This window comes from Lagopus leucura, unplaced genomic scaffold (assembly GCF_019238085.1).
Source record: "Lagopus leucura isolate 7727_CA_CO unplaced genomic scaffold, USGS_WTPT01 Super-Scaffold_739, whole genome shotgun sequence".
NCBI lineage: Eukaryota > Metazoa > Chordata > Aves > Galliformes > Phasianidae > Lagopus > Lagopus leucura.
This window is the reverse complement of record NW_024962255.1, coordinates 3,436,733-3,455,885: the sequence shown is the minus strand read 5'-3', so window position 1 is coordinate 3,455,885 and position 19,153 is coordinate 3,436,733. Positions and strand designations below refer to the sequence as shown.

The window sequence follows — 19,153 nt, the reverse complement described above, 5'->3', positions numbered from 1 at the left end:
ATTTCTGTAAATGAATTAAGAACAAATAAACATTATTATTATTATTATTACTATATTGATAATGGTGCAGTAGTGCTGGGCATGGTCTGGGTCTGCCTCATAGGTATGTTTGCATTTTTTTTTTTGCATTCAGACTTACAGACATATATCCACAAAATGCAGTCTGCCTTCATACCTGTCATACCACCGGCATATCCCAGACACTAGCCATCTGACTGAAGTCGTTTTTCGTAGTGGAACTGAGTACTGAGTTCTCAGCTGAGGCAGTCAGTCTATTTCTAAGGACTACAGAATGTAATGTGAAGGTATTATTCAAGAAGAAAATTAAGATGGATCTTAACAGGAGAGAAGGCAGATGAAAAGGAAAGCAAAGGTTGCAAGAAGAGGTCTGCATAAACGAGAAATTTGTCATGTGCTGTATCTTATCAAATGTTTCGTGTCTCAAACACACAGGAGTAATGAATGAAAATGAAAAAAAAAAATACTTTAGGAGAGAATTCTACTTTTCCAGAGGTGAAAAAGGAAAAGGAAAATACAATTACAGAATGCAGAACAAACTTCTTCCAGTCTTTTCTATGAAAGGCATGCATTTACCCTTTTTTAATCTATCCCTGTGAAACCACAACACACGGTTGGAAACACAGCATAGGTCCCAGAACTGGGGGAGAGGCAAAGTGGAGAAGCAGCTGAACTGAACCGTCACCAGTACTCCTGGATTACTTCACGCTCATTTGAATTCCTACGATACTTAATCTTGCACGGGTTGAATCCAGAGTGTTTCCAAGAACTGAGTTAATTAGTGAAATATCCCCAAATTAACTAACTCCCCTGCCAAGAAATGGGCTCTTCCATTTTCCTCACATGATTTTCTAGGCACTTTCACTTTTCCATATATAGGAGCAGCCCAGAGACTGACAGATCAGGCTAGGTAGGGATACAGACTTCAGGCACATGCGTACTCCTTGCATGCATACACAGATACAAGCCCATGCTGATTTCACAGACTAAAATTTGAGTTAGTATTACAGGTAGTGAGTGAACACAGTGGCAGTCCTGCTCAGAAAGAACCTTCACTTTTAACAGAAGGCACTGAAGGCAGAAATCCTCAACCACTTTTTAAAATAATCCATCAGGAAAAACATCACAGCCATGAATGGGCCAGTGGATGGTTTATGCGATCACACGCTGGATGATGAAGGAGCTTTCATGTTCACATCAGAGTCAGTAGGAGAAGGACATCCAGGTAAGAAGCCGCTATGGCAAATGCATTCAAGAAAAAATACTTTCATTGAAGTAAAAGTCCGAAGAAGAATGAATCTGCTATTAGTGTTATTATAGAAAGTCTGTTTAACAGGGTGCTTTTTACATTTCCATTGGACCTTTCCATGTAGACTATAGAACCGCTGCAACTAGAGTTCTTCTAACAGGAGTTTTTGTGCCTTTGCTGGGTGTGTTACCCTGCGGAGGGCAGTGGGGTTCCTTGTTGCTACTCCTTCCTTTTCATCTTATTTGCTTTTTTATTCTGTATTACTGTGGAGGCATTACTGTACCTCTGATAGGCTCAAGTTTCACATATGGATAAGAGTACATAGCTTGCCTCTCAAATTCCATATCCTTATGGGCACTGTGAAACTGTCTTGCATGTAGGCTGTGCTCTAAAACTGTCACCCATAAGCAGTCTATTTTAAAGACTTGAAAAATCGGTGGTCCCTGCATCTGCACATGTCCAAGTTGCTGACATGTTTTCTCCCATTTCAATATCTGGGTATTAATGCAATATATGGAATTGCTTAAGCAAATAGTGGGCAGATATTTGCTAAAATGTATATATGGTCACCAGAGATAAGTTCAATTTTATTGGAAACAAATGGTCATCTGCCCAAAACACGTACTTTATGTCAAACGAGTCCAAGGGACAACAGACTGTTTGATGTCCTGAAAAACATGTTTGTTTTAGAAGGCGGTGTGGTATCACGTACTTTTTGCTATAGCAAGGTGTTTTTTTTTTCTTGTGATTACATCGTAAATGGGTGGGATAACATAGAGAACATAAAGGTCAGCAGTGAGAATATAACGTCTGTAATTCTGATACTCCTCTATAATATTAACTTATTAGTGCAGGTCAAGTCTGTGGCTGATGCAATTGAGTCCATTGCTGTCAATTTCAGGTTAAGCAAGTTGGAGTTCTTTCTGATGTAACACCATCAGAAAATGACAACCATATTCAGTCCTTCGTCCGTAAGTCCATCTCAAATTTGTGTATAATTACATCCAGCAACCACAGAACAACATAGTTGCATATGAAAAATAGCATGCTGTAGGGTGATCTTAAATTGACAGTGATTTTTCTGATGATGACAAGTCATAACTAATGCTATTCTGATCATTTTTTAATCTCTTTAAGGTTCTAAAAGGTAAGTCTTCAAATAGGAAGATAAATAGTTCAGCTCAGCCCCAGGTTTTTATTTGTCCATTAGCTTCTTTTCTTTATCAGGTCCCTTTTTGTCTTGGTTCCTGTGTTAGAATATGACCCAGGTTTCAGTTACTTAGATTTTCTTTTTTATTTCCACAAACTTTCCTGGGTCTTCTTTTAAGTCCTGTGAATGTTGTCCATCTCTGAAATACCTGCCAGGCCTTTGACAAAATGTTACCACCAGTGAGATTTGTGACCATCGTCTCATCTGCCAGAGACTGCTGGATCACTGGGTACTCTGAGATGCACACACCCAAAGAGCTTTATTGCAGAGCAGAGAGTATAAAGTTGACATTTACTCTAACTTTTTCGGTGGTGTATTTTCCTAAAAAATATACACTTTGATATACACCTATGGGAAAAGAAATATCCAGATTTTCCAGATCAAGTATAGCAGGATAACAGTAAATAACTCTGGCTGTTCCTGATCACGGTCCAGCAGTAGGTCTTATTGGTCTCAGCAACAGGTCTAGTTTGTAATAGCAAACTGACTTTTACAACCTGACCAAAGGACGTTTTCCCTGTCTGTGGTTTTACACTAGACGTAAGGATATACCATTAGCTTTTTGTCTCCCAGGAAAATCTTGATTGTTTCTTAAAACTGGGGCCAGTGCTCGAGGCAGCAGTTGGGCTTTTGATTTTGCTATCAGTAGTGCTAGAAGTTTATTAGGAGTTTTTAGTACCTCTGTTTGCTATCAATGGATAATTTGAATGTCCCTGATTACTTCCTTTCTGCATGTGGTAGCATAATTTTGCTCAAAGGTATTATGTGAAGATCCTGAACCAGATCCTTGTCTGGTAGAAATCTGAGCTGTTCTGATTATAACAGTCGAGTTGAATGCTCTCACATATACCTTCATGATAAACAAAGCAGAAGAAATTGCATGCTTACTTATTTGTGTATAAAGACAACAGCCTTGTATCTGTACAATGCTTTTGAGCTGTGTGTACTTAAGAAGCCCAAGTTCTGCAGAATAGCTGAAAAAAAGTAAATAGCTGGCAGTGATTAATATACACAGGCATTATATATGCTCCCCAAAGAAAAAAATCCAGAGAAATCTGTTTATCCCACCTTCTCAGACCCACTTCTTCAAAATGATTTGAGCATAAAGTTTTGAACTCCTTTCCAGAAGGTCTTTAATCCTGGCATTTAGCAGGGCAAATTCCAAACTCTCTGCAGGCTTACACGTAACCTCCTCCTTTCTGATGTAATAAAAGCACATGAATAGCAGATTTTCTTTTCTTGGCTGTTTTTTGTCATTTCTTCACTTTGCTTCACGGAACTGTAAGGGTTGGAAGGGACCTCTGAAGATCATCTAGTCCAACCTCTCTGATAAAATAGGTTCTCTCTTCATCCAGGAGAAGAGTGTCTGTGCTGCACAATGGTTTCATTGTGCTTTGAAAGGCACTGTGTGCTACTCTGACCCACAATGTCTTACAGGTGCCAAACTATTTAGAATTAATTCCTTCCCCTTTCTGGCATGGCACCAGGTGGATTTGCCTGCACACAGAATGTCATTCAGCTTTGCAGTAAGTATTAAAAATATGAGAGAACACTTGCTAAAAGCACTCTCAGACTATTAACCGTAGTAAAAAATGTTTGTGTCAATATTCACAGAAGAAAAATCACCCCAAAACCCTTCCCCCCAAAAAATAAGAAAGTGCACATCTTTCCAGTCAGCTGATGCTCACATGTCTGATGTAATAATTCAGTAAACTGCGTACTGAACAAGAGAACATGTAAGAAAAGCTGTTTTAACACTGCAGCAGTGTTAATACTAAGTGTGGCAGCTGTTTTCAACAAGTAGTCCTCAAGAGTCTTTTAAGGAAGGAAAAGCAGTGGAATTCAGCTATTCAAAGTCTTTCCAATGAACCTTGGTTTTGGTAGAAAGCTCATTTTTCAGTGACGTGCTCAAGATAGGCATCTGTGTTATGAACTTTTAATTTTGCACAAAAAGATCCTGGGAATTGCTCAGTTTACCATATTTTGAATGCATAATTTCACCTTCGAGTGCTGTTGACATAAATAAAGTATTAAAATTTGTGCTACCCTAAGTTATTTCGACAATCACAGGTTTTTAAGAAAATGAACCTTAGGTTTGAAATGTTTGATGTTTATGATATTTACTGCATGATTAAAGCTAGAAGTGTGGTAGTACCTGTTTGCAGTTTCAAAGGGTGAAGCTTTTTGAATTAAAGTTTTGGTTGTTGCTGTTCATAGGTTTTATTTCTGATGAATGTATGGAGAGTCCTGAGAACTGTCTTCAGTTACAGAGCATTTCTTTTTTAAGGAGATAGCACTTACAACTGCTGTGCTTTTACTGTAGTCTGGATTTACACAACAACCTTCTAGTCCACTATGCAAAACACTTTGGAGATCCTCCCAGTCAGTGGAGATCACATTTGTTGTTGAATACCTTCTTTACTCTACAATTTGGCAACTTAACATTTCAGTATGGTTTATCATCAGACGCTTTCATCCCTTTTATAGCTATCAAAAGCTGCTTCTTTGGCTAGCTGGCATCTCTGCCACAAGGCTAGCTCTGTGGTGTGATTGGATTTCTAGATAAGAATTCACAGTTATCTAATATCTTCCTGTTCAGTCAAGAAATCCTCAGGCTAGGCATTGTTTTTGCAGTATGTGTCTTACTGGTAGCAATTCACTATGTGAATTTAAAATTAAAAAAAAAAAAAAAACAACAAAAAATACAAACATATTCTGTCACATTCAGCAGCTATAAGAGAGCTGTGACAGTTGAGACGATAAATTTAAATAACAGAATGAAAAGCACACAAAGCCTGCTAAGCATCACTAAAAATAGAAATGCCAGGTTTTATTTTACATTAGAGACCTTTACTAATAGACATATGTGTTAAGCAGCTGATCATCCTGCTTGCTTTCTCATTCGAATGGTGATAGCTGCCCCTGTGTGTGTCAATGAAAGTACCTAACTGCACTAGGACTGTTGGTTCTTGCACCAGCCGTCCATTTTTGAATGAACTACCAAAACGATTTGTCTCAATCTATTTTAATCCAAAATCAGACCATCAGCATGGTATTATAAATTATTCTAATTGATTTTTTCAATGATTAAAATTCTCACGTGCGTCAGAGGGGATTTCTGGTAGAAATTTTACACAGGTAATGATGTTTCATCCAACAAGTCTTCAAACGCAACTAAACAAACCATGGTTGAATTCCATTTCTACCTTTTAAAAAGATGTTCAATTTTTAACCAGTCTTGAAGGAACCATGCATACTACACAGCTCTATAGGAATGGCTTTAGTGGTTCCTTACCCTTAAGATTTGACTTTTTCAGTCTTTATCTGTTTTTCTCCAATCTCCAGCTGTCAAATCTACTCACATTGTCATCCATCGGACAGAAACTCTCCTCAGCATATTACCTTTCAGGATTTTAGAGCCCCATGCAATACCCACTAGGATTTTCTGGGGTAGCTTACCTTTCCTTCAGCCTTTCAGAACTAAGTTGAGCTTGAATGATTTCATCCTGTAAGATATTTTTTTCCTGATTTTGAGACATTTTTCTCAGTCTGCCTACTATAGCTAATGATCCCTTGAGACATTTCAGGGGAGTTCTAGTTCAGAAATCAATTTCAACCCACAAAATCTATGTCTAGCTCTTTGTACTGGCTGGGTGCTGCTAATGAAATGAGGATGAATTAGCCATAGGGATTACTTGTGTTCTTCTTGAGTTTTTGAGGAAGATTGCATTCAATAAGCAGTACGTCGCATACAATGAGCTTTAACTAATATGAGACATTGTCATCTAATGCAGATGAAGATATGCTTCATGTGAGACAAGAACAGGGAGAAATGTTTTTCCTGCCATATAAACTTTCTGTGGTGAAAAAAGACTTTACAGGTTTCTTAATACTTGGAGTTTGCTGCAGGGCTCTGGACCTGCACTAAGAAGGTCATCCTGTCTCAGTTACTCTGTTGTTGCACCTAGGTATTAAAAAACAACTATTTTCATCTATAATTTTTGCTTTAATGCTTGAAAATATGGCTTTATTGTCTAGTAAAAAATGGAAAATTTGAAGAGAGCAAGCATTTTAATCAAAGTCTTGCTACTTTTGTCCCTAATCTTCCTAAGCAAAGCTCATTTGGACTTCTAAATAAATTACAAGAATAGCGTCTGATTCCTGTGTGGTAATAATTGTCCCAAATTTAGTAATACATGCTCCATTCCTGAGAGGCAGAATGTTCAAATGCAGCTTACCTTTACTAATCATCTTTTGTATTCATTCTTTCCATATTGAAGCGATTAATACGTGCAATAACTGGCATATTAGTTATCTAATCTGTGATCTGAACTCTTCATCGGGCTTTATCAGCGGCCTTATTCAGGTACATTGTAACTTTCTGCTGGTGAGATGGAAGTTAGTGGTATAATATCACCTTTTTATCATACTGCTGCTGTGGACTGCGTGCTGTAATGGTTGTGATGGCGGAGAAGAGGCAAGCAGTAAAACCTCTTAGCCTCTCAGGTAACTCATATCAGAACTCTATGCATAACACAATTGTTTCTCAGTGATTTTAAGTTATAAGTAGTAGTAGTTTATGACTAGTAAGTACATTCCTTGTTTGATCTATCTATTTGTCTTGCTGTCATGATATTGCATGTGACTTTCTATCTAGTTTGCTTAAATACTTCAATAAGCAATGTAAGAATTCCTGTCTATCCAAACAGATGCAAAGGGTCTGTGTTTTGTACTGAGATTCCTGTTTTGAACAACAGTTTTAATGCCTTGCAGATAAAATCTGTGATCAAATCAGTGATGCTGTATTAGATGCCCATCTCAAACAGGATCCAAATGCCAAAGTTGCTTGTGGTAAGTCGTTTGCTGCATTGCTTTCAGCCACTGTTCTTTTACTGTTAATATGTTGGCAAAGAGCTTGGTGTCACGTGCTAAATCATTTTACTCTCAAAAATTGTATGAAGAATATAGTCTTCAAGAGAGTGAGAGATGAGGAGAAACAGCAGAAGTTCTTAAAAAGGCTGAAGCAGCTGTAGGTAGTTACTTTCAGAAGGGTAGAATAGTTAATTTTCTGTGTGGACTGAAAATTCTGAGAAAAAATGCATTGGATTTCATCATTCAATATTTGAATGCCTTTCTAAACAGTACATTTATTATATTTAATAAAGTACTAATTTTCAAGTCTTAGTCCCCATGACTGCTTATTATCTGTTCAGAAAGAGTTGTACCATCATTCCTCAGCTAATTTTCTCAGTTCTTTTAACTAAACCTCAGCTTTAAAGTCTTTCTCCTTGAGCTGGAGGCAAGTTCTCAGAACAGTTGGTCACTGATGAGAATTATTTAACCTCATTGTGTGTCTTAGAGTGATTAAGTGGACATGGAAATCCTGGTTTAATACTACATTTCCCTGAACATCTCTACATATAACTCAGTTATGCTGAATGCTTGAGTTTCACATTTTTGAGTTGGACGTAATTGACTTTTTCATTCACTTTCCCACACGTGGTAAAGAAATTGGTTGTAGAAGGAGATAAATATTGCAAAAAAAATGCATAAAAATACGAAGATGGTATATATCTGGTAGATTTCTCTAAATCACCATAATCACAGACATAGTTATTTGTCTTATTGGGCTGATTATTCTGCTACTGTAATGCTGTTTTCATCTGTTTTCAGAGACAGTATGTAAAACAGGAATGGTGTTGCTCTGTGGGGAAATCACATCTCATGCTATTGTGGATTACCAGAGGGTTGTCCGAGATGCAATTAGACACATTGGCTATGATGACTCAGCTAAAGGTTGGTGGAAAAACTCCTGAAATCCTTGAAGAGCAAGCAGTAAGCAACTGCAAACCAGGTCTGTTAGCACTTCTTTATGTGGGCTTTAGCAAGCCTGATAAAAACTCGATATCCTGTGTGAAAGCTGCTTACGTGGTGCCACGTGAAACACTTTCTGGCTTTATCCCAGTAAGTAGAAAAAAACATTGTATGTTTGTTAAAACTGAAAGGGAGTGGGCAGAATATACTTTGAACTGTGAACCTGAGCCACAGAATCTACCACTAACGTAAACTTGTGAGAACTTGAATCTGCTATGTGACAAGCTGGTAGATGCGTCTTGGTGGGGAAAATAAGGAAGAAGAAACTTAGGTTTATTATTACATATATCTACTACGGCGGCATCCAGAATTACTGGGAGACTCTCACAGTGCAAAGCATCTGAACAAATGGCCACACTGAGGAACATGCAGTCCAGGGCAGATCCGTGTTTTGTAAAATGATAAAAAAGACAAAACAATGTAAACACAGGACATATTCCACTGCTGGATTTGCCACGAATCTCTTAATATGATACAGATATTCCAAGAATACTGTTACAATAATTGTACCTTTCCTAGGCTTTTATTTAAAAACTGTTGTTAGCTGCAATCTTTTTATAGCTGTATAATTTCCAGGGAGATTGTTGTAGGAGAGAATCACAGCAGCACATCTGCAGGTTGCCTCCATCACGACACAGCAGCAGGATTCTCAGAATATACTGGCTAATTGATTAGTTCATAAATCTGATTTTTATTTTAACTGCCAAAATTATAAGGGCAGATGCAGAGAAAAACAGTTGCTATATGAAAGTAGAGGTAAAGATAAAAAAAAAATTGCATACTGACATATAGTGTTCATCTCATTATAGCTTATCTAAAAGAGGGTGGTGAGGATTCTTTAAGTGACTCATATGCATATGGACATGTATACGTGATTTATTAACTCAATGATAGCAGTAATTACACTTCTAGGAAATGCTAAATTTGGAGAAATACAAATTATTCTTAATATACCCCAGGGAAAGGTGGAAAACTTTCCTGTCATTGTATATAATTCTTCACATTTCTTTTTTAAATCTTCCTTTTGGTCTTTGAATGTAATGTAAAGTAATCTCCCATTTCCAGATTTTCTGTGAGACTCAAATCTGTTTTTTCTCTCATATGAACTCCTACGAGAGAGTTAGGTACATAACACTGCTTTGCATGTATTACGCGTATATCAGAAAGCAAGTTCTTCAATTGCTGAAAACATCAGCTCATAGGAATTTATACAGAGGTTTTGAATACTGTTTGTTTGGGAGAGGCTTATCATTTATTTATTTTTCTTTTACAACTTATCTCCAGTTCCTAACTGGCAGAGGGTGCCAATGCAAGAGAAAACAAACAGTAACAATCAATAGAGGCAATCCTGCCTAACCTACCACCTCTGCCACAAAATTAAGGTCTATCGACAAATATTTATCAAGAAATAGCAGTTAGATGATGAATTCTAAATGTGATATCCTTCAGAATGAAAATTCTGTTCTCTTGCTTCTGTATTACTGTCTATCAAGTCCAAGTCCTGTCTCCACAAAACTGTGACAGACAAAAAATTATTTGTCACTATTCTATTTATTTATTTTTTTTCAACTAGGTTTTGACTACAAGACTTGCAATGTTTTAGTGGCTCTGGAACAGCAATCACCTGATATTGCCCAGGGAGTTCATTTACACAGGGATGAAGAGGATGTTGGTGCTGGAGATCAGGTAGATATGACATCACACCTGATATATCCAAAACGTTTGAATGGAAAGAGATTACCTCATATCATTACTGTGTTTTTTAAAACAAAACCCATCTGAAGACTTGCACATTTCCAGTTTGGTCTAGCCCAGAATAAAAAAACATATGCTTATTGAGTCAGTTGGAAGTATTTTGCAGGCAGGCTTTTTGCTGGATTTTATTATGGCAGTCCACATAAGCCAGGAGAGTTATGTCAGTTTGTAGTAGTGAGGATGCAGTCTGTAGATCCTCACAAAGATTTTTGCTTATGTTTCTTGTATGTTTTTTGACTGGCTTTGGATGCCTCTGACCATTCATCTTGCAGCCAGACTTGTTTTGTAAGATGAAATAAACAAAGGACCTTAGCACTTTCACAAAGCTCTCGAGATTTTACGCAGCAAAAAATTAGGCAATGTTTCAACTGTCTGCAGCATTAGTAAAATGAAGGCAAATATGCCAGAGTACTTTTAATTCTCCCTTATTTCCCAGAGGCAGAGATCTGTTTTATTATAATAGGTATTCCACGTAATTAAAGTTGTCCAAGCTCCATTTCTGTGAGCTAAATAACATGTGCAGATAATTACAGTGTGTTCCCAAGTGAAACAGGCTAACATAAAAACTCCATAATCTGACGGATGCCTGTATGAATGAGTTTCAACATTTACAGTAGTTATCATTAGTAATAATATCTAGTTTATAACGATGCTGTTGAGAACCATAAATGAGGATATCAGAGTCCAGGAGCCAAGCTAATATTGTTTAAAAAAAAAAAACAAAAAACAAAGAACACACCTTGCGGACAAAAACTGAAATGCTTTTATGCTGTCATGGGGACAAAGGACTACAAAAGACAAAAAAGATTTCTGGCTTTCCTTAGCACTTTCATGGCCTCCTTTCCCATTGTATCTGAATAGCTACCAGTCGTTATTTTTGTATCACAACATATGCTGTTTGAGGAGAAAGAAAACGCTACTGACCCTACTTCACAAATGGTGCTGTGACACAGGGACTGGGGCTGAACAACAGTAGAAGCTGTGACTAGAAGCATGCTATGCTGCAGTGCAAATCTGACTCAGGTGCCATAGCTGTTGAATCGTACTTCTTTTTTGTACCATTCAAATTGCATTCCTCTGAGAAGTCAGATGTGAGCTTTGGTATGAGTTAGTGACAGTCTAAGCTTCTACAGTCTTTACAGAGTAGTAAAAACATCTTTTGTGTGACAGAGCAGTCCTGAAATTGTTCAGCTCAAACAGATCTTTTTTTCCAATGATTTTTTTTTTTTTTTTTTTTTCACCCAAACTTTCTCATTTTTGTCTGGGTTTCCAACTGAACATGTAAACCTTCAGGACTTCTGCAAAGAATCCTTGGAACGTGGTTTGTTTCTTGAACATGGTTGTTCACTGCAGCATGTTGGAACCTGATCTGAATATAGGCTTCTTAGATTGCAACGTTAAATAGTAGAAAGTAAACGCAAGGGTGCTGTTTGCTCTTTGTTTCAGACAAAATCTCATTGCCTTCGGTTCTGGCGCTTTTCAACAGTGATTGAAGTCTCTTCTCTCCTCCTGTAGGGTTTGATGTTTGGTTATGCAACGGATGAAACAGAGGAATGCATGCCTCTAACAATTATTCTTGCTCATAAACTGAATGCCAGGTTAGCAGAGCTGAGGCGCAGCGGGGAGCTTCCTTGGCTGAGGCCTGACTCCAAGACACAGGTAAAAGATGCTGCCATTCTGGTTTTTCTCCTTTACCAACAGAGTAGCAATCCAATCAGTTACTGATTGTCCTTGAAAATCATCCCATTTCATTTCTCTAAAACATTATATAATTTTAAAGAAAAAATAAAAGGCACTCAGAGTACCAAGGCTGCTACTGAATAAGCTACAATTAGCAGCGAAAGAGTTTCCACTGCTTACGATAGCCTGCTTGACTGTCAGAAAATGGTTAGCTTGCATCAGACTGCCAGAAGCACTAAACTATATACAAGGGAATAAATGTTTTTTGTTGTTTATTTCCTTCTCCCTGCTTTGCTCAGGTCACTGTTCAGTACATTCAGGAGAACGGAGCAGTCATACCAGTGCGTGTTCACACCATTGTGATCTCAGTACAGCACGATGAAACCATTTCGCTGGAGAATATGCGCAAAACCCTGAAGGACTGTGTGATTAAAGCTGTTGTCCCTGCAAAATATTTGGATGAGAAAACTATTTATCACCTTCAGCCTAGTGGACGCTTTGTTATTGGAGGGCCTCAGGTTTGCATTTACTTTGATGCTTCTATCAGCTTGTCATCCCCAGTGTTTGTGTGCCTTAACAGAGATGCTCAGCCAGCCCTGCACAACCACTCTTAAGTTGTGAGAAGCAAGCAGACTAGTGGAAGTTCTAACTGTGGCTGTACGTGGGAGAGGCACTCAGGGTTTTGTGTGCTGTATTCCAAAGTGAGCTTTGAGGGCATGGTTGCATCATTCTCTGTGATGTAACTTCAGCAGATAAGCTGAGTCAAATTAATATCAAACATACAAGTCCAGCTCCGGGTTTCTTAGGTCTGAATCCAACACTGTATGAGACAAACAAACCATTCTCATGGAAAGCATGCCTCAGAAAGAGATGGACAACAGTAGGTTCACATCTTTTACAACGAATGTGATCTTCAGACCTATATAATTCTGTCCCACACCAATGAGAGCTGAGGTGCTCATCTGTTCTCAAAAGGTGGTGAATGCCCCATCCCTGGAGGCATTCAAGGCCAGGCTGGATGTAGCCCTGAGCAGCCTGGTCTGCTGGTTGGTGACCCTGCACATAGCAGGGGGTTGGAACCAGATGAGCATTGTGGTCCTTTTCAACCCAGGCCATTCTATGATTCTATGACAGGCTGTTCTCGTGAGAAGGCTAATATTGCTTTTGCTTTATCTGGACAACATGGGAACTAGGAGGGATAATTTAAGCTCACACTTGTATAAGTCAGAAATTTCACACTCTGTAGGACTGGGATTTTTGAGATTAAGGTTTTAAAACAATTTCACAGCATGCTCTAAGTTTTTGCCTTTGTCACAGCAAAATTTCAAAGCCCCTTCCTGAAATTAGATTCAAGTTCGCAGCAACTCCAAATAAACTTTTGTGGTTGTTATCATTCAAATTCATTCACCTACTGGAGTTTGCCAGAGGTATTTCTGTGGCTCTACATCTTCACATTAGAACAGGCAGGAAAATGTTGAAGTTAATCATTGTTGCACAATCTTAGTGTGTAGCTGAATCGATCATATCACTGTAATAGTGTATTGTTGATGTTTTAGGCTACAGACAAATGGACTGAACTGTAACAAGGAGAAAAAAAAACCAACAACATGTACAGCAATCATAGCTACAAGCTAAATGACAACCACACATACAAAATCTTGAAGTGTGCACTCAGCTGTACTCATTTAAAAATGTATTATTAGTACTTCTAAGCCAGCCAGCAATCTCTTGATAGAAACTTTTTTTCCTAATGTTTGCACATACAAACACGTATGTTGCAGTGTGTGTTTGCAGCTTTTTGAACCAAGGCTAAGCTTACTTAGTATGGGTCAGACTGCTTGCATGTCTGTGGCCTTACAATCGCTATCATCAGTGGGCTTGTGCAATTTATGATAGTGTTGTGGCAATAAAAAATAAAAATATTTCCCTTTCTGTTACATCTTCAGCTTTCCAGGTTCCAGTAAGTTTTGTTTTTAACAAAGCAAGCTAAGGAATTCTGTCTTCATCTTCACCTCAGTTTATCTAAGGATGGAAATTAAATCTCACTTGGGATTTTCCCATTGTTTCCAAGTCCAGTGATAGCTTGAACTCTAAGCTTGTTTTTACAGGCGTCACAGTTTTCCCAACAGCATCACCTGATGGTGATGTGAGGACATTGCAGCTCTCCTTAAAGTCTCTTGCAGGCTGTATTAGCACACTCGCAGCCTCTTGAAAAATAAGTTTTTCTAATTATACTTTTTACCAGTCCCTTTCTCTTCCTCTGTCATTTCTGCAGTCAACTCATCATGGCATGTAAGGTGCTCTCACTGCGCCAGTCTGTGCTGTCAGAAATTAAGGTTTTAGTCAAATTATAGGAAACCCAAAAGGTTCCTTCATATTAAATTCTTAACAGAGTGGGAAAAATTGTGCCAAAGGTTTTCTTATATGTGTATGTTTAGTCTTTCTAAGAACAACTCTGGCCTTCCACTTGTTTGCTATGCAAACATTCCAGCAGTTGAATTTCACTAGCATGATATTCTCTACAAAAAGAATTTCAAGCCTGCCCATACAGGTGGAGGCTGAATGTCAGATGTTCAAACATTTATTAGGTTTGGGGTCAGACAACTGGTCAGCAAAAGATCCGTAAATTGAGATTGAATAAAAATCCCAAGTACTTGTAAGTATGCAATCAAGATAGCTTTAACCGCCTATTCTTCCATACCCATTATGTACAGTTCAAATAAATGTACAGATAATGTGAAGCTGGACATGTGTTTCTAGCACATAACTGCCTGACAGTTTGTGTAATGATACTGCATCAGAAATGTTGACTGTCAGCCTCCGTGTAATGGTATATAAGGTTGCGTAGGCATACCTTGCAACAGTAAATAATATTAATATTGCATATTAGTCACACAACTTCAGATTTTGCCCAAAAACATGAAAAACTGGTCTATTTATATGTATATTTTTAACCTAGCATAAAGTCTCTCAGTGGTTCAAATACAGTGTGTACTTTGTGAGCAATACTCCGTATTCAGTTTGAATCTTGTAAACAGGTCACATTTAAACCAAGGTTCCCATGTTGTTCCTACACTTTTGAAACAAGCACTGAATGCTCTAGCTACCTAGTTGTGTTATCTTTTGTCTGATCACCAAACACCATTCACGACAGGGTTGTCTTACGAATCTGCCTTTAAAGAACATTTATAGCCTCTGTTGCAACACAGTGAGATGAGTCCACTCCTTCAGCTATCACACAGTAATCCACAACTGAGAACTTCCTCATACATTATAGTCTTCTGAAGACTGCATAGCCTTGTTTCAGAGTTATAATAAAATGCCTTGTAAAGTGGCCCAATTCTTTTACTGATTCAGGGTGATGCTGGTGTTACTGGTCGAAAGATCATTGTGGATACGTATGGTGGTTGGGGAGCCCATGGAGGCGGTGCTTTCTCTGGAAAAGACTACACAAAGGTGGACCGATCAGCTGCATATGCAGCCCGTTGGGTGGCCAAGTCTCTTGTGAAAGCTGGTCTCTGTCGTCGTGTTCTGGTTCAGGTATGGTTTGTTCTTACTGGTGCTCTTCCCTAAAAGCTTGTCCCTTTCCAGCTTTACCTCAAATAAACATCATACAAGACACTGTACTAGAAGCTGTCTTGGTGATGGATTGGGGGAGTAGAAAGGCTTCCTGTTAGACACATTACAGCTCCTTGAAGCTGGCCCTTTCTGCTTAGCTTCCATTTTCTTGACTTTCTTTTCCAGACATTCACTGAGCTTAACTTTGATGCTTACTGTCATGGAGACAAGCATAGGTAACAGGGAAAAAAAATATTCAGAAACTTCAATGTTTACAAAGATTATTTTCTCTACAAATACAGGTAGTGCCAATACCAGGCATAGTCTTCATAAGAATGGTCTTGAAAAAAATACTTGGATTTCTGCATACTCTTGCCCACTGAAGCACCATGCTTATTTGTTAACTATGGTGTATTTTTTTCCCATAGGTTTCTTACGCCATTGGAGTAGCTCAACCACTCTCAATCTCACTATTCACTTATGGAACCTCCCAAAAAACAGAGAAAGAGCTGCTGGACATCGTGCACAAAAACTTTGATCTGCGGCCTGGAGTCATTGTCAGGTAAGAAAGCAGAAAGATATGGAAACACCTTGATGATCACACCGTAGAACTGCTTTCTTGCAGAACTGTGAGATATAGCAGTGCGATAACGATCCTACTAAGCCAGCTCAGAATTGTTCTGTGCACTTCTAAAGAGACCTTTTGTCAGACTGCACAGTTGATAGCTTTGATGTAGCACTAGCATGCCATGTATTTTTAAATGACAGATGTTGTTTTCAAGTTTCATATACTTCCAGCCTTTGACCAAATATACTAAATGGAATTGATATACATAAAGCTATAACATGACGGAAAGCATAGCAACAACAGAACAAAAGCAAAACACCAGGCACCAGGCTACAGCAAAAGAGAAAATACTGAAACATGACACAAATGGACAGAGAAGAAGAAAAAAAAAAAAAACAAAAAACACAGCAAGCTACTTACCTTTGCAAAACTTCAAATACATAGGGAGCTCTAACAAGATCCCTTTGCTTCCCCTGCCAACCCTTAAATGAGGTCTGTGAAGGGTGGATCCTGGCTCCAGCCCTTCTGGTCACTGAGCTGCATTGAGCGCATCTGAGCTTCTCTGAGTTGGCCCTGCCTTCACACCAGGCGCTCCGTCACTGTTTCAAGCTGTGACTTAACATTTCTTCTACAATATAAAATATTTTTTTATCTTATTTTGCTATGAAAAAGAAATAGGTTTAATTTTATGAAATGAGTGGAATGTACTTCTTTTCTATTAAAACTCATTATTCTCAATAAAAAGAACATTTCCTGTAGCCCTAAGGAGTTCACATGTATGTTTTGTTGTCAGCTGTATGGTTTGGGTACATTATGCTGAGTGTTGCCAGCAGGTCAAGGGAGGTGCTCCCCTGCCTCTACTCTGCCCTGGCAAGATCACATCTAGAGTTCTGTGATTCTGCGACTCAGTTTACATTTGGACACAATCACTGATATGTTTACATCTTTAGAATATGCTTCCTAGGTGAAGGTTATGAATTGGATATCTATGTCAAGATTTTATTCATAAATACTATGAATATTATATGGTGATTTTGTTTTTTGTTTTTTCTAATTATTCACACAGGGATTTGGATCTAAAAAAGCCCATTTACCAGAAGACTGCATGTTATGGTCACTTTGGAAGAAACGAATTCTCATGGGAGGTGCCTAAAAAGCTTGTGTTTTGACCCTTGCCATCTATCTTTAAAAACAAAAAGGAAGAGAAGTTCACTAAGATGAGGATGCTTCCAAAAATCAGATTTGACAGCTTTGTATTTAACCAAAGGAATTTTAGATTTTAAAAGGAAAGAAAGGAAAGGATATTTTCTTGGAGATTGATTTTTTTTTTTTTTTTTTTTTTAGCCCTCGGTGTCCTTCATTATCTAAAATATACAAGACAGAATCTTGTTTTTAATCAACATAAGACAACAAAACACAGTTTACTTTTTATTGCTGCTCCATTGGTTCCTTTGATAAAGGTCAAGTATGACTCAGGTACTCAAACCAATGGCTGAACCTCAAACCTTTCATGAGCAAAGGAATGGATGACTTTCCCAACTGACTAAGGATCAGCAGATCTCTTACCTCTAATTAGACAATGGGAAATTCTGGGGTCCAATTTCCTTACTGGAGTTAGCACTGCGTACAGCTGGGGGTTGCTTTGATGGGAGAAGGCTGGATATCACATAACTGTATCTTGGCCTCTTTAGTGGAAGATGTTACCAGGTACATAATATTTAAATCTTCTTCACCAAGTATGTGCTGTTACTGTTGTGTTTCAATTACCTGTGTTTTTGAAACGTGTTCTCCTATAAAACAATCATACAATAAAAAGCTTTTTCCTACCATGCATGTGAGGGTGTCTCTTCCTGTTTTCTAACATTATAGTATAATAGTCCTCTCCACTTAGCCTTTAATACTCTTGTAGGATTTTTGTTTATTAACGTGATTAAATTTTAATAGCTTTTGGAATTGTGATATGAATTTATATTTCACCACATTCGTGATTATTGTTTAGTCCTTCTCATTAATAGAAACTTGAAAAGGTATTAAACTCTTAAGTTTGCCCTTGACAGTATTCTCTAAAGTAATATTTGCTCCCAAATGTTAGGTCTATTGCACAGCGTATTATATTTTATCTAAATTTGAAATAAAATAAAAAATGCAGAGAAATAACTGCAGAACATCAGAAAAACACATATACTACGTGGTTAAAATTTGTACCACTGGCCTATCCAGCAGTCTCTCATCAAAGAACTAACCACTAGATGGCTGTGCGTCCCTCTGCAGCTAAGGGAGCAAGTCTGTGTAGAAAGCATGTCGGCATTTGTGCAGGTACTCAGCTGTTAAATCCGGGTACCTGCACCCTTGCTGCTGCTGAAGATGGTGGCTGCTTTGCCTTGTACCATTTCTGGGTACCTGGTGAGTATGATGGGTTAGTTGTGATTGAAACTGATGACAAGGATGTTGTTGCTGTGTGATCGCATTATACCATTCTATAAAGTAAAGAAGTAAGTAAATTGTTTGCAAAGGACCACAAATTAATCCCAGGCATGTTTAGTTTAGGAGGACGTGGGACCTTTATCCTCTTTATCCTCTGTGAAAAGTTTTGTTTGTCAACAGGCAACAAGGACGAACTTAATGCTACGGTACAAGGTTCACCTGCATATGGCTCCAGGAGTCACTAAACTCTAGTTTTATGCTTTAAACGGCATCCTGTTAGATAGTCTGCCCTGGACAAGTCCTGCTACCCCGTATTTTTCTCCAGATTGACTTTCATTGCAGATTGTCATCCAAACAGATGTTGAGGTGGAGAATGCATGACTGTGATGATTGTTTAAGAAAAGCTGCCATTTATTCTCTTCTTTCGGTCTGTCACAAACAAAACTACGTCTGCTCAAGCCAGAAGCTTTTCCGCTTTACTCATCATACTAATGTGCTAGGTGAACTGTGAGTTGAGCAGAGTAAGTAGTAGGTTTGTGTGTAGCATCCTACCTCCTTACATTGTTTATCAATGGCCTTCTTTAGACCCGTGAACATGTTCTGGCAGACAAATACCTTAATGTACAGATGCACCTTAAATAATTGGCAAAAGTGATTTCCTAGCTGCACATTGCTGATCACAGAAGGAACAAGATCGCTGTGTGTGTGTAAGCCTCAAAAATGTAAACTGTTTGGGGCTAGGTCCTATTGGTCTGCCTAGAAACACAAACTTTGCCTTTTTTTGGTATTAAAAAGTTGTTTGGCTAATGAGCTTACA

General features: G+C 38.2%; 1 protein-coding gene across 1 annotated transcript; it reads left to right on the top strand.

The window, feature by feature from the left end:
* The first annotated feature begins 904 nt into the window (after window positions 1-904).
* On the top strand, window positions 905-17,745 carry MAT1A (methionine adenosyltransferase 1A). Its single transcript, XM_042863265.1, has 9 exons — window positions 905-1,243; window positions 7,251-7,328; window positions 8,151-8,273; window positions 9,925-10,037; window positions 11,622-11,765; window positions 12,086-12,304; window positions 15,144-15,326; window positions 15,773-15,906; window positions 16,979-17,745. Exons 1-9 carry the CDS (start codon window positions 1,150-1,152, stop codon window positions 17,079-17,081), a joined length of 1,191 nt encoding a protein of 396 aa, XP_042719199.1. The 5' UTR covers window positions 905-1,149; the 3' UTR covers window positions 17,082-17,745.
* The last annotated feature ends 1,408 nt before the right edge of the window (window positions 17,746-19,153 follow it).

Excerpts from the sequence above, each read along its gene's own strand:
- MAT1A (XM_042863265.1), top strand. The coding sequence starts at position 1,150 with ATGAATGGGCCAGTGGATGGTTTATGCGATCACACGCTGGATGATGAA. Across the intron at positions 8,274-9,924 it reads CTATGATGACTCAGCTAAAG|GTTTTGACTACAAGACTTGC; the intron begins GTTGGTGGAAAA and ends TTTTTCAACTAG. Across the intron at positions 11,766-12,085 it reads GGCCTGACTCCAAGACACAG|GTCACTGTTCAGTACATTCA; the intron begins GTAAAAGATGCT and ends TGCTTTGCTCAG.